Consider the following 13483-nt stretch of genomic DNA (forward strand, 5'->3'; position numbering starts at 1 on the left):
TGTCTCTATTTGTGTCTGTGTCTGCAACTTTGTGTTCTTGCTGCTGACCGTCTTGGCCAGGTCTCCCTGGGAAAAGAGGTTCTTAATCTCAATGGGACTAACCTTGTTACATAAAGGTTAAACATATATATAAAAAAAATAAATAAGGTTTAGTATAATTATATTGAATAATTTAAGTGATATATGTGCACACACACTAATCATAGGTCAAATCAGCGCTAAATGTGGCTGAATTATAAAAGGCCGAAGTGGTAAAAACAATGAGCCGTTTGGGAGCCAAAAGAGCCGGCTCTTCTTCTTGGTGAGCTGAGCCAAATGATCTGGCTCACTAAAAAGAGCCTGAATTCCCATCACTAGTTTGGTGCGCCGGTGAATTAGGTCCGAGTGGCAACTGATGAAATGCAACGTCGCAGTTGCAAATTTCCATCGCATAAAAGATAAAGGGGGGGTAGGATGCGTCCTAAAGATCGTATGGAAATTGAGTTTTTTTTGTGTGTTTTGCGCTTAAAAAAATAATTTGACTCGCTTCTTTTATTTGTCTAATCCATTTAGCTATTATTTTTGTATGACTTTAACAGAGTATCAGGCCATGAGCTCCGACCAGACAGCTGGCAGACGGACTGACTGCTGATGACTGCTGCTTATAGCCGAGAGGTGCAGATGCGGTCTGGGGTCCTGAAGCCTCTCTGAACTCAAAACCAGAGGAACCATGGACAACCCAGACAGGTAATCTTGCCCCATTGCTGTTCTACTATGTGTGTTTGCTTGGCTCCGTCTATAATGTGAGATATCATCTCGGTGTTTCCTGCTGGCTGCAGAATGGCTGCTCTCTTTTTGCACCTTCTTTTGTTATTATTTGTTTAAGGTAACCTAATGGTTGAGAAATTAGACGGATGGGTGAAATTTAACATCTTAAAGGGAATGCATTTTCTTTTCACCTCTATTGTTGCCTAGAATTTGCAAGATAGTCCAGTAATGCACCTTTTATAGGCTGCAGCTTTTACCTATATATACATCAATGTAATAGTGAGTGGATGGGGAGATTCTGCAGCTGGACGGTCAACCATATGGGGATCAATCACTGCATAATGCACAACACTATTAGGTCAAACACACAGACATGTTAGCCATATTGCTGCAGGTTTTATGTCGGAGATGGGAGCACTTGTGCGCGGCCACAGTTTAATCCTCTGAGCGCACACAGAAAAGAAAACCCCCCATCCACTAATAGAAATGACCCGTCGGCGGCGGCTTGGCACAGTGGCATCCGAACAGCTTGAAAGGCCTTATTGTTGCGGTGCAGCTGGCAGCGCCGCGCGCACGTTCCTCTGATTGGTGTTTCCTCCAGACCGGCGGTGTGTGCATGATTCACAGACCGGCTAGACTACACTACTCTACCGTCTTCTACCAGAGTAGATCGGGATGTTTTAATTCTAGGGTGGGGCGCCTTTCATGACTAATTGATTATGATAAAATTAGTGATTCCCACTTTGGAGTCATCCCTCTGCCAAATGAAGACTAGTTACCTTCATTTCTTTTTAGAGCTGAGCCCTTTTGGTAATGATAATTACAGGGACCAAACACTCCACTGGATGTCTCTAAATAGAAGCTCCTCAGATGATTTCCCCAGAGACACAACCTTAATCAAGAGGCCTGTCTGTGACCTGACTTAACCTTTCTGCTCTGGGGGTCTTTGGTCTCAATGCACCGATCTGACTTTTTCAGTCCCGATAACGATACCTGGGCTTGGGGTATCGGCTGATACTGAATACCGATCCGATACCAGTTTAATTAATAAACTGTATGTCTCGCTGTGTGGAAGTGACTGGGATCATTCTCTTAAGTGTAAGGCAACATCAGGCTTGACTTAAACATCACTTTCCTAACTTTGTAAAACAAAATGTAACAAATAAATACATGTATACAAATTTAGCAAATTGTTATTTGTTATTAAAATAATAAATAACGATTCACTTAAAGACACATTTAAACTTTTATAAACAAGGCAAAAGTGAGCATGGCTCACATACCCCCGCTCACTGCTTGACCCCTACTAAAGTAGGGTCAAAGGTTTTGCCCTTTTGGGACTAATGGAATTAGTTTATTGAGCACAATCAAGTTTGTTATTAGTAGTGATGGCGAGATGAAGCTTCATGAAGCACTGAAGCTCCCCAGCAAATTGGTTCGCAAAAGGGTTCATTTGGGCTTCATATGCACACGAAACCACCCATCGGTCAAATAGTGTAAAACAGGTACAAATATTCCAGATGTGTGGCAGTGGTTTAACCAGGCACAGGGCAGTGAATGTGCTTGTGTAACGAAAGGAAAATGATAGCTGGGAGACATTATTCGTTTTTATTCAGGAATAATAAGTTCTCAACTGTATTTCGGCTTCGGGCGTCTTCAATGACGTCTAGACGTTGACTAAAACGATACAAGCCTCGATACGTTCCTAAGTTAAATAGTTTCCGAGTTCTGCTCCGGAAACAAAAGTGTGACACGCGGAAGGACGGACAAGTGGAGTGCTATATATACCCCTGACTACGTTTATCGCATGGGTATAAATTGTACGTCAGCAAATTGCTAAAAAAATCCTCAAAATTAACAGGAATTACAATTCAGGTTTAAACGTTTTTAATGCAATGGTCAAAACTTAAAAAGGTAATTACCAATATCTGATACAGATGCGATAATGTCACCGATAACCGCTATTTGAGTCATTATCGGCCTGATATCCGATCCGGTATCGGTGCATCCCTACTTTTAGTATAAGTTAGTGAAGTCTTGATCAACACATATCTAACCATTTGCCTCCTCCTTGAATACGTGCTGACCCCTCCAGGTGTGCCTGTAATGCTCAGGGGTGAGGAGGAAAGCAGCTGAGGAGGAGGAGATGGGCTGCACCTCTGCAAAGCAGGTGTCTGCCGTGCCCAACGGTGAGGAGGGCCAGAATAAAGCCTACAGCAACGGGGACCTCCTCTCTGGTCAGTCTGTTTACTCTACACATTTCACATTTTAAATAAATAAATAAATATGTCAGCTAGGTAGCATATAGACATGCACCCTGACCCCATGATGACACACTTTGAGTGAAATATTTCAAGAGTTTTAAAAATGGTTTGAGTACTGAACGGTGATCCTGATGCTCTCTGAGAATGATGGAACTGATAATCAGTGATTTATTAAAAGCAGGTGTGCACGAAATGTTAATAGTTTTGAGCTACTGTATATAAGGTGCTACCGTCATTTTTTTTTAAGTTATTTTTTGGGGGCTTTTTTTCCATTTTTATTGAGAAGACAGTGGAGAGAGTCTTGGAAAGGGGGAGAGAGAGAGTGGATGCGGAAAGGGCCACAGGCCGGATTCGAACCTGGGCCGCCGCGGTCAGGACCAAGCCTTGTTACATGGGCGCCCGCTCTACCAACTGAGCTAACCCAGGCGCCCTCGTCATTTTTAAACCACCAATCTCATCTAGGGCTTCAACTAACAATTAAAGGAACAGTGTGTAACATTTCAGAGGATCAATCAGCAGAAATAGAATATAATATTCACAACTATGTTTTCATTAGTGTATAATCACCTGAAACTAAGAATCGTGTTTTTGTTAGCTTAGAATGAGACCTTCATATCTACATAGGGAGCGGGTCCTCTTCACAGAGTCCGCCATGTTTCTACAGTAGCCCAGAACAGACAAGCCAGACACTGGCTCTAGAGAGAGCCTTTCACGTTTTTATGTTACCTGAAGGCCACCGTAGTTCTCTGACCAGCTTGTGAAACTGCGATAACTACGATAGAGTGCAAAATCGTGGTGCCGCCGTCTGATTTTCACTGCTCCTAAAGTAGTGTTATTTAGCCTCTGAGCGAGGTGAACGGCTTTACCATGATTTTGCACTACTCGGCGGCTCGTGTTACCACAGTCTTGGAAAGGGAGGAGTGAGCAGAGGGGTACTCAGTTGGTTGCAACCTGTAACCACACCACTAGATGCCACTAAATCCTACACCCTGTACCTTTAATTTCACTATCTATTAATGTGGAAGTAACGTTTTGCTAATTGTTTGGTCTATGAAATGTTGTGCCTCAAAGCCCAAGATTTTTTTAACAATTATGTTAAAGTTACTAATTCTCACGCTGGAGAAACTGGGGGTTATGCATGTGCATGTGTGAGAGAAAAGATGGAGAGGCAGCAGAGGAAAGAGCAGAACCAGGCTGACAGCTCATGTGTTTGCAGCTTGCCAGCCATTATTAAGAGAGGATTTAGTCTGCGAGCGTGAGAACTCAAGCACATAATTACTTTGCCAAGTACTGAACTGTGAGAACTATTAACCCGGAGGATCGTGCTGCGAGTGGGTCGTCCTCTGCTGTCGTGTATTAATAAGAGGCGATGTGCTCCTCTCTGCCTTTCTGTCTCCCACTCTGTCACAGACGAGTACAAGATGAAAGGAGTGGAGAAAGTCAAGTACATCGATGGAGAAGAGGGAGGCGTGGACGGCCAGGACAGCACAGTGCGTGACTCTATTCTACTCTATTTTATGTCTATAATGGGAGATTTACTATATATTATGATGGCTTCTGTTAATATGCAAAAATAGTCAATTTGTAATCAAAATGAATCATGACGTAAACTTTATATTCATATTCAGACACGTTTGATCAGATTTTGGAGCTCTGTGCTGCATACATCTGCATATCAATGAGGAAAAACTGAATGTTTCTATTTATACTACAAATTTGTCTTGTAAATATTTTTAATAACCAAAATTAATTGGTTAATATAAACAGTTATGTTTAAAATATCATGATTACAAGTTAATTGTGTTTTTATCTCATGCTGTGTTTTCCATTTTTGTATATGTGCTTGCTTGGATGTCCTGCAGGAGAAAAGTGCTCTCCTTGGTAAAGGTCAACACATGGATGAAACAGGGTCAAACGGAAATGGAAAGATTCTGTAAGTGTCACTGACTAATGATGCTATTATAATATCATTAAAGAGGACCTATTATGCTTTTGTGCTTTTCCCCTTTCCTTTAGTGTGTTATATAGTTTTTTGTTCATGTATAAGGTCTGCAAAGTTACAAAGCCCAAAGGGAGTTACTCTCCCCCACAGAAACGCTGCTCATGAACTACCTGAAACGCCTCGCTTGAAGTCCTGCCTTTTCTTCCGTAACGTGGTGATGTCACCAAGTAACACATTTGCAAAATACCTGCCTAGCAGCTAGTTTGACATGCCCTCAAACAAAGCAAGTCGGAGATGGGAGTCGGAAGAGTTTGGTTCGATTGACCAATCACGCGTTTGAAAAAGAGGGTGAAAAAAGGTGCTGCAGCACAGCCGGTATGAGAAAAATAAAGTTTTTTTTTAACGTTAAAGCAGGTAAACATGTTCTAGTAGAAACCCAAAATAAAGTATGCAAATGAAAGTATGCATTTGAAAATAAGCATAATAGGTCCTCTTTAAACATGTATTTATATGTTGTGTATTAGTAAGTGTGTTTTTCCTGTTTTGTCAACATCTAAACTCATCGTCATGTTAACCGTCAAGTTATGCTGCAAGACCTTAACCTGCGGTACCGTTTTCCTTCGCAGGAGCATCCACTCCTCAGAGAGTCAACAAGAATTCTTCAGGATGTTGGATGAGAAAATTGCAAAGGTAAGAAATGACGTCCTGTCATTGAAGCATCAGTTTTTGTTTCTATGTATTTTGCAAAAAGCCCCTGCTAAATGACATAATGGAGGTTAATCCTATCACTGCAGCAAAGCTGTAGCAAGTGAGGACACAGCAGATGACATACCTAAAAAAAAAAGAAGCCTCAATCTGTCATGTCCTGTGCTTCCACTGTTGTGGTTATTTAAAGTAGTGAAAACATGTTTCACTGAGTGCTGCAGCGGGACTACATCTGGTCAAAGAGAGGAGTGGTTTAGTGGTTTAACAGCGCCTCTTTATGAGTTGTATTGTTTTATGGCATAAAGGGGCAGTTAAAGGGACAGTTGTGACCAGTAGTGCTATATAACAATCTAGGTTGTTTTAGTGTGAGGTGCAGAGTATTGGAGATGTCGGCCGTAGAGACGTCTGTCTTCTCTCGAGTATAAAGGATCCTGATGGTATTCGGCTTGTGGTGCTCAAAGCTACAAAAAATACATTTGAAAAACTCAACAGCGATGTTTCTTTGCAGAAACCATGACCCGATTTCTCAAGGTGATCCACAGACCTTGTTGTGAGCAGTTTCATGTAGGAACTATTTTCTTCCCACTGAACTACACCTGCCAACCGTATCACCACGCAAAAGGAAGCACTCATTTATACTAAATACTGCTCGCACGCCGAGCACCACCGAGCCAGCTAACGTTACAGCTCAGCCGAGGAGGACTATATAACTTCTTCCTATGTGACATTAAGCTCTATTGTTGTCTATAAACTATTAAAACACATCAACGCTGCTGCACTGGTGACATGATGTTCCTACATTACATTGAGCTCAGGCACCGTCCTGCTGCCAGAAATACCCACTAGCACACCAGATGTGTATTTATCCTCTGCTAAAAATAGTCCCTAACAAATGCACTGTTTACTCCTGTTTTAGCATCGTTTGCTAAAAACAACAGTGGGCCAGCTGTTTAGGGACCGTTAGTCCGTTTTTAAAAATATATTTATTTTTAACTTGTTCAGAAAGAACAAACTTAGGTAATACTTTATTTTAGAGGTCTGCACATTTCATGGTATTTAGGTGATAATTAGTAAGTAACCTATTTTAAATTTCTTTGGAATTGCTGCCAAATTACCCCAATATTTACCTCAGTTTATCGAAAATTTATGCTGACCTGTAAAATGAAGTGTTAATCAAACTTGTGTGGGGCTGAGTGCCACGGACAGGGTAGGGAAGTATTGAACAACAGACTCATTGTTGGTTCGTCTTTCAATGGGATTTGTTAAATATATAATAACACCAGCCTTATCCTTTCTGCTTTCGTCTCTGCCTAAAGCCTTTCAGTAACTCCTAGAGAACATGTTTTGCATTCAGTTTTAGGGGATAACATGTCTTGTAGCTGCATTTTGCTGTTTGAGGCTACTAATGGTCAGTAATTGGCCTCTTACACAATGAAGGTATCCCTGTATGATTGTTCAACATCTGTGCGACGCGGTGAGCGTAGGAACAAGGTCTTGATCTTTACAACAAAGACCATGATGGAAATAAGTCTTTTGTAATTCTGTGTAATTTAATGTCCTCCCTCTCATAATGTAAAATAATCAAAGCTAAATATGATTTGTTCCTAAGGGTTTGATTCTGAAATATACTGTTTGTTTCTTCTGCTGTGCTGCAAAATATCAACTTTCATGTCACAGTATTGTTATGATATGATCATATTTTTTTATAACAAAATTACTTACTGAAGGTTTTGTTTTACGCATTTGGAGAATCTGAGAATGTAAAAGCATCACAGTTCATTTCATTTGTTGTTAGTTTGAATATTTTACTTGGGATTTTGAATAGCATGATATATATATATCAATATTGCGATATTAATTTAATCTGGCTAAGTCTTAGGAATATTAAATACATACCATCAAACATCAAATAAGACTAAAAGTGTACAGTAACATCTCTATTGTGTTTACAGGGCCAGGACTACTGCTCGGAGGTGGACGATATGACATAGCACCGTGGTCGTGTATCCGTCGGTCCCAATATGAAAGAACCGTCATCGCAGTGTTACGGATGGACCGTACCATGTGTTACCATGTGTGTGGGGGGGAACTGTCCCTTGTATGAACACGCCTGAGAAAATGGATTACTGACTTGAATCAAGCACCTTCTTGCCCTCCTGCTCACAACCTTAGTTCCTGCTCATATATCAACCAAGAGAGAAAGGACCACCGAAATCAAAGGTGGTTTAGTATTTTTAAGTTTTTAAGGGTTTTACTTCCTTAATGAAGCCATTACAGGATGACAGAGAGCTTTGGGATTGTACGATACACTTGCTTTTCTTTCTTGGATAGCTGCGACTTCCTTATAGACATTTGAAACATTCAGACTGTTGCACATATAAATGTACAGCAGAAGCAACCTGAGCTCTCGAGGACACTCAAAGAGTGAAAATAATGTCTCTATCTGCATCATTTCATCCTTGAATCCCTGAAAGGTCAACAGGTCGGACACTTCCTGCATTCCAAGACACAGTATGAACCTCTTTTCTACAGTATGTTGGCCAGTACAGTGTGTCCGTCTGTCCATGTCTGTTTCTGCTATGATGTAGAGTATTTATGTTGAATAAGGCTCAGGGTTGAAGTGTTGTAATCTTTGTCTCATGTAGTCAAGTCCTTCCTCTCATTAAGACACTGCTGCACCATTAAAGAAGACACTCATGCACTCACACAGCGGGGTCACTGATGTCCCTCCTGCTTCAGTATATGTCCCGTGTTGAACCTACAGGGTGGACACTGCTACGTCACATACGAGTCTGATTATGTATTTCGCTCACCAGTGTTATGTTGTTGTGTTCAGTTTCTATGTTGAACTTTTGTTTTTTTAGAAAAATAAAAACGTGTTTTCAGTAACTTATCCACGCGGCTGACAAGAGTGTGTTACTTTAAAAGGAAAGCCAACAGAACCTGAATCATTTTGTCAACAATATATACTCATTGTAGCTCAGACAGTTCTGGTATGATTCAAATTAATACCCTATTAATATGTTAACAAACCATATCATACAAACTTGTATCACCATAACACACTGAACTGAAAACACCTAAATTGGGTGATAAGAGTATTAATGGACAGCTCAATGCAGTTAGGAATTACAGCCCGACTGATATACTGATACGGCTGATATTATCAGGCAATTTTAGCTTATAAAGATATTAATATTAAGAAACAAGAAATTGAAGTACTGAAATACTAAAGATATGACAAAGGTCATTTAGAAACAGTGTCAACATTAACTAGTTTGTCCACCAGAGAGCACCGATAAGTTTATTAACTGTAAAATGTCCCACTCAGTACAGTCAGTAAGTCACTGTAGCACTGTAGTAAGAGCTAAACAGAAAAATAAACCAACACAAGCAGAAAATTAAATTGCAACTCGGTGATTGTTACATTACTTAACCAGCGTTAGCTAACCTAACACATTAAAATAAACTCCTTGAAAACACATGAATTCATTAAACGTATCTTGTTGCCACTCTCGACTGGAGCAAACTTAAATTAAACTCTCCCTGTTAGCTTTATTTACTTTTCCGGTGGCCCATAGACTGTATATAAGACGTGGACGTAATCACCGTGACGTCACTCATTGGTTTGTGGACTGACGTTTCGAAGCCTCGAGTTCGGCATTTTGGCCGTCGCATTCTTGGTTCTTTGCAGCCAGAAGTGACACAAGAGGGTGTAAGTTCAACCGAACGCTGAATAAGATATTTTGAGGCGACCAAAAATGTTAAAATGAACTTTTATGAAGTGAAAACACACTGTGAAAGGGTTAAAGTTCAAAGACAAACACACAGACGTGGTGGCGACCTGTCAATCACAAGGTAGCCCCTCCCTAAAGCATCCCCTGCTTTATGGTCTATTTGACTCTAAATGGGACCATAATTTACTAAATGAACATCATGCTGTATTGAAGAAGACTTGAAACTAGCGATTGAGACCATAAACTCATGTTTACAATGTTTACTGAGGTAATAAATCAAGTGAGAAGTAGGCTCATGTTCTCATAGGCTTCTATACAATCAGATTTCTTTGTGCAACCAGAGGAGTCGCCCCCTGCTGGCTATTAGAAAGAATGCAGGGTTAAGGCACTTCAGCATTGGCTTCACTTTTCAGACCCCTGGAGGTAGCCCAGTGCGGTGTCCAGTGCTGCCGTTCGCTGTAGATACCAACAATTTCTGTTTTTCACATCAGTCAATGGTCCTTTCAAAATAAGGTACTTTTGTTTTTAAGGAAATAACCAAATTCTAAGGAAAAAAATGCCTCATAAATGTAAAGTTTGTGTCACAATCATCAAATTATATCGTCTGTGTCAGCCTCAAAAAACGGTCAGACTCTAGTTGTAATGTTTCACAAAATGTTCTGTGGATGCCTCGCGATCCAACTCATCAGGTCCCACTCGAAGGATTTGAGGAAGGCAATAACCACAAACTGTAAAGTGTGGGGTTGTGTGAACACATCCCTGATTGCATTGAGGAAGTACAGAGTCAACAGATCTCTCAAACATGGCAGGTATGAGGAAACAGAGCTGCAGCCAAACAGTTTCACCTGCTGCCATGTTCTCAGTACACCTTTGACTTTTTTCAGGAGCAGCTCACAAAGACAGACAAACCAACCGACCGCCTGCCCGTCTCGTTCTGCTCTTCTATGTCTCACCGACAACACCAAGGTGTCTTCTCTCTCCGGCTGATCAGTGCTTCTGCCGTCTCTTCCGGTGCTGTCGGCGTCCCAAATCCTGGAAGGGGCCAGCGGGAGGGTCCGGTGTCACCAACCCATCGGTCATCCGCTGGTAGACCAGGGTGGAGTCAGAAGCTACAGCACACAGCAGCATGGGAAAGCCTCTGTCCAGCACGTGACGTATGCTGCACGGCAGAGAGGAGGAAGCTGTGAGTCTGGGAAGACAACTTGTGAGAGTAAAAGTCTTTAAACCAAAAGGAGGAGGGAGTAATCTCCAGTAGGGCTGCACAATTAATTGAATATTAATCACGATTTTGGCTTCCCACAATTGTATGAACATGATAGACTTGCCGTTTAAAATACTCCGCTCATAGAAAACTCTGATGCATAAATCAAGCGCTTCCTAAAAAAACAGCTAGAGATGCAGCGTCAATCAGCTGTTGACCAAAGTCAGACAATTTCCAGCCGTCTCATACATCCAACATGGAAGTGAAAGCAGCGCTCTGTTTATTTAAAATGTGAAATTGCAATCAAAATATTTTGTCCCTAAAATCTATGAATAATGGTGCAGCCCTAATCTCCAGTGTCTCATCACCTTTTGTGGCTCAGAGATCGGTGAGCAGGCAGCGGGAGGATTGACTGGACGGGTGCTCCTTCCTTCTCCCTCCCTTCCAGCAAAACCACCTGCAGCTCAGGACTCTTGACACAAGACACCTCTTTCCACTGACGCACTGCAGAGAACACAGAGGAACACAGCGTAGAGTGAGAGAGAGGTGGCCTAACTGAGTCTGCGGCTAACCGAAGACGGTCCTTCAAAGATTATTACAAGGATGTAGGACTTTGTTTACAAGACAGACTTCTGTTCTCTGTCGCTACTAAATAATTCACCATTTCCTGTTTTTCTCTGGCCGGCTAGACACAAATTAGAGGATTACAGATTCATATAGTTTGCTTTGTGCACTGATGGAAAACAGAAAAAAAAATAGCTCGTCAAGCACGCTGCTCTATTTCCTCTCTTAAATAACACGTAAAATTACTACTTTATGATATTATGACGTTATTCTCGTAATATTATGACTTTATTCTTGTAATCTCAGATTTTTTTTTTCCCTCAATGTGGCCCTAATACTCCGTCGTACATTGTAAACTACTCCTCTGGTTATCAAAGGCTGATTCTATTACTTATTGCCCTCGACAAATTTAACTCTGAAAGTTATAAGACCAATAAAATGAAACTCTATTAAAATTAAATTCCTGAGTTTCTCATTTCTTCATCATCACCATTATCTTTTAAGTGTTGAAGCAGCATTTCATCAGGTTTATTTTGCCGAGTATACACATACATTGAATTTGATTCCGGTTTTATGCAGCTCTCTCAACGTACTTACATAAAATAGAAATAACAGCTAGAAACGATAATGACCAACAATAAAATAAGAAAACAAAAATGAAAATAAAATGAAGTAAATATATATAAGCCTACAAGTTAAGTGTTCTGGAAGTTGTACATGGTGGGAGATACAATTTACAGTAAACACAAATGATCCTTGTTAAGGTATAACTGATTAATGTGATAATAAAGTGACAAATAAATGATATCATCCTGTTAGATGACCCCCTGTCTCTGCACGACACACTAACAAGCAGAAAAATAAAGTAATGACTCCTGCTAAACTCTTATAAAATCAACATTATACATTATTTATATGCTTTTTTATTTTATTATTTTAGTTTATATCGTTTATATTATATGTTTTGTCTTTTAATAAGAATAAGATGTTTTTTTAGGTAGCTATTTTAATATTATTATTATAGATTGTTATATTATAAATAGTATATATTATATTATATATATATATATACTGTATATATATGTGTATATATAAATATTTTAAATATATATATATATATATACAGTATATATATATACTGTATATATATATAAATATATATATATAAAATTGTAAATATAATTAAATTAAATATAAACTAATACAAAAAAGAATTAAATTATACAACTTCATACATTGTTTATCTGTTATATGCAATACCTTTTAATAAGAATAACAACATAACTTTTCTAATATCTGTGGAGGCTTCCTTCAAACTCACCCTCAGAGAGATCCATGTAGACGAGGAAAGCTGTGTGTACTTGTTCACTGTCCTCCACCTCCAGACTCTTCATCTGCTGGTACTACAACAAGAAGAAGAAACTCTGGTTATTCATAGCAGCATTTAGCATCAGACCTGTGAATGCAGCACAGAGGTCCTGGTCCTGGTCCTGGTCTTGGTGCTGGTCCTGGTCCTAACACTCACTGTTGGATGCTGAAGGATCCAGTTCTGAGGAGGAGGAGGTTTCTCTGACACATCTGCTCTGTTTGACGCCTCCGACATCTTACTTACTGAACATAGTGACTCAAACTACAGTCTCATTAACCACTACTGTCAGGACATAGTGCTGCTGTTACAGCATGGGTGAGTTGTGTTTTCAGGTTTGCCGGCGTGCTACAGTGTAAGTCGTCCGGGTGGAAAATGTTACTCATTCTTGTTTCCAATGAGACTGGCGTACAAAGCAGCTGCCTTACAGGCTCTATTAAGGGCACAAAGAAACATTTCATTTCTATTTATGGTGAATTGATTTGTTTGTTTTTTAAGTAAAATTAATTTTAATATTATCATTATAAATTATTAGATTATTGTTTTATATTTATATATATAATTTATTGTATTATTATTATTATTATTATTATTATTATTATTATTATTATTATTATTATTATTATATTGTTTTAGTTATATACTGTATATATATATATATATATATATATAAAATTAAAGCAAGATGAAAAGAAAATATAAATTGTGGTTAGACATAAAAAAGCAATTATATAATAAGATTATAAAACATTATACATTATTTTTATGCTTTTTTTTTATTATTTTAGTTTATATCGTTCATATTATATGTTTTTCCTTTTAATAAGATTAAGATCTTTTTTAGGTATCTATTTTAATATTATTATTATAAATTATTATATTTTATATAGAATAAATTATATCATATATATTCTGTATATATATGTGTGTATATATAAATATTATATATATATATAC

The 13483-nt window shown here is 39.1% G+C and overlaps 2 protein-coding genes across 3 annotated transcripts; one reads left to right on the forward strand and one right to left on the reverse strand.

Moving 5' to 3' along the window:
• Positions 1 to 380: 380 nt before the first annotated feature.
• Positions 381 to 8551, forward strand: zgc:55943 (uncharacterized protein LOC406337 homolog). 2 transcript variants are annotated; one of them, XM_037786559.1, is made up of 7 exons: positions 381 to 469; positions 579 to 726; positions 2843 to 2984; positions 4422 to 4501; positions 4874 to 4944; positions 5580 to 5643; positions 7611 to 8551. In XM_037786559.1, the coding sequence occupies exons 3-7, from the start codon at positions 2894 to 2896 to the stop codon at positions 7647 to 7649; spliced, it is 345 nt and encodes a 114-aa protein (XP_037642487.1). In that variant the 5' UTR covers positions 381 to 469; positions 579 to 726; positions 2843 to 2893; the 3' UTR covers positions 7650 to 8551. The 2 variants fall into 2 exon arrangements, with proteins under 2 accessions (XP_037642487.1, XP_037642486.1); XM_037786558.1 differs by having other exon boundaries at positions 394 to 726.
• Positions 8552 to 9686: 1135 nt separating this feature from the next.
• On the reverse strand, positions 9687 to 12911 carry tsen15 (TSEN15 tRNA splicing endonuclease subunit). The gene is made up of 4 exons (XM_037786555.1): positions 12686 to 12911; positions 12482 to 12563; positions 10965 to 11100; positions 9687 to 10554 (listed from the first exon to the last, which is right to left on the reverse strand). The coding sequence occupies exons 1-4, from the start codon at positions 12761 to 12763 to the stop codon at positions 10383 to 10385; spliced, it is 468 nt and encodes a 155-aa protein (XP_037642483.1). The 5' UTR covers positions 12764 to 12911; the 3' UTR covers positions 9687 to 10382.
• Between the last annotated feature and the right edge of the window lie 572 nt (positions 12912 to 13483).

This window comes from Sebastes umbrosus, chromosome 12, assembly GCF_015220745.1.
Source record: "Sebastes umbrosus isolate fSebUmb1 chromosome 12, fSebUmb1.pri, whole genome shotgun sequence".
Taxonomy (NCBI): domain Eukaryota; kingdom Metazoa; phylum Chordata; class Actinopteri; order Perciformes; family Sebastidae; genus Sebastes; species Sebastes umbrosus.

Excerpts from the sequence above, each read along its gene's own strand:
- zgc:55943 (XM_037786559.1), top strand. The coding sequence starts at position 2,894 with ATGGGCTGCACCTCTGCAAAGCAGGTGTCTGCCGTGCCCAACGGTGAG. Across the intron at positions 2,985-4,421 it reads CAACGGGGACCTCCTCTCTG|ACGAGTACAAGATGAAAGGA; the intron begins GTCAGTCTGTTT and ends ACTCTGTCACAG. Across the intron at positions 4,945-5,579 it reads AACGGAAATGGAAAGATTCT|GAGCATCCACTCCTCAGAGA; the intron begins GTAAGTGTCACT and ends TTTCCTTCGCAG.
- tsen15 (XM_037786555.1), bottom strand. The coding sequence starts at position 12,763 with ATGTCGGAGGCGTCAAACAGAGCAGATGTGTCAGAGAAACCTCCTCCT. Across the intron at positions 12,564-12,685 it reads GGATCCTTCAGCATCCAACA|TACCAGCAGATGAAGAGTCT; the intron begins GTGAGTGTTAGG and ends TTCTTGTTGTAG. Across the intron at positions 11,101-12,481 it reads CTACATGGATCTCTCTGAGG|TGCGTCAGTGGAAAGAGGTG; the intron begins GTGAGTTTGAAG and ends TGTTCTCTGCAG.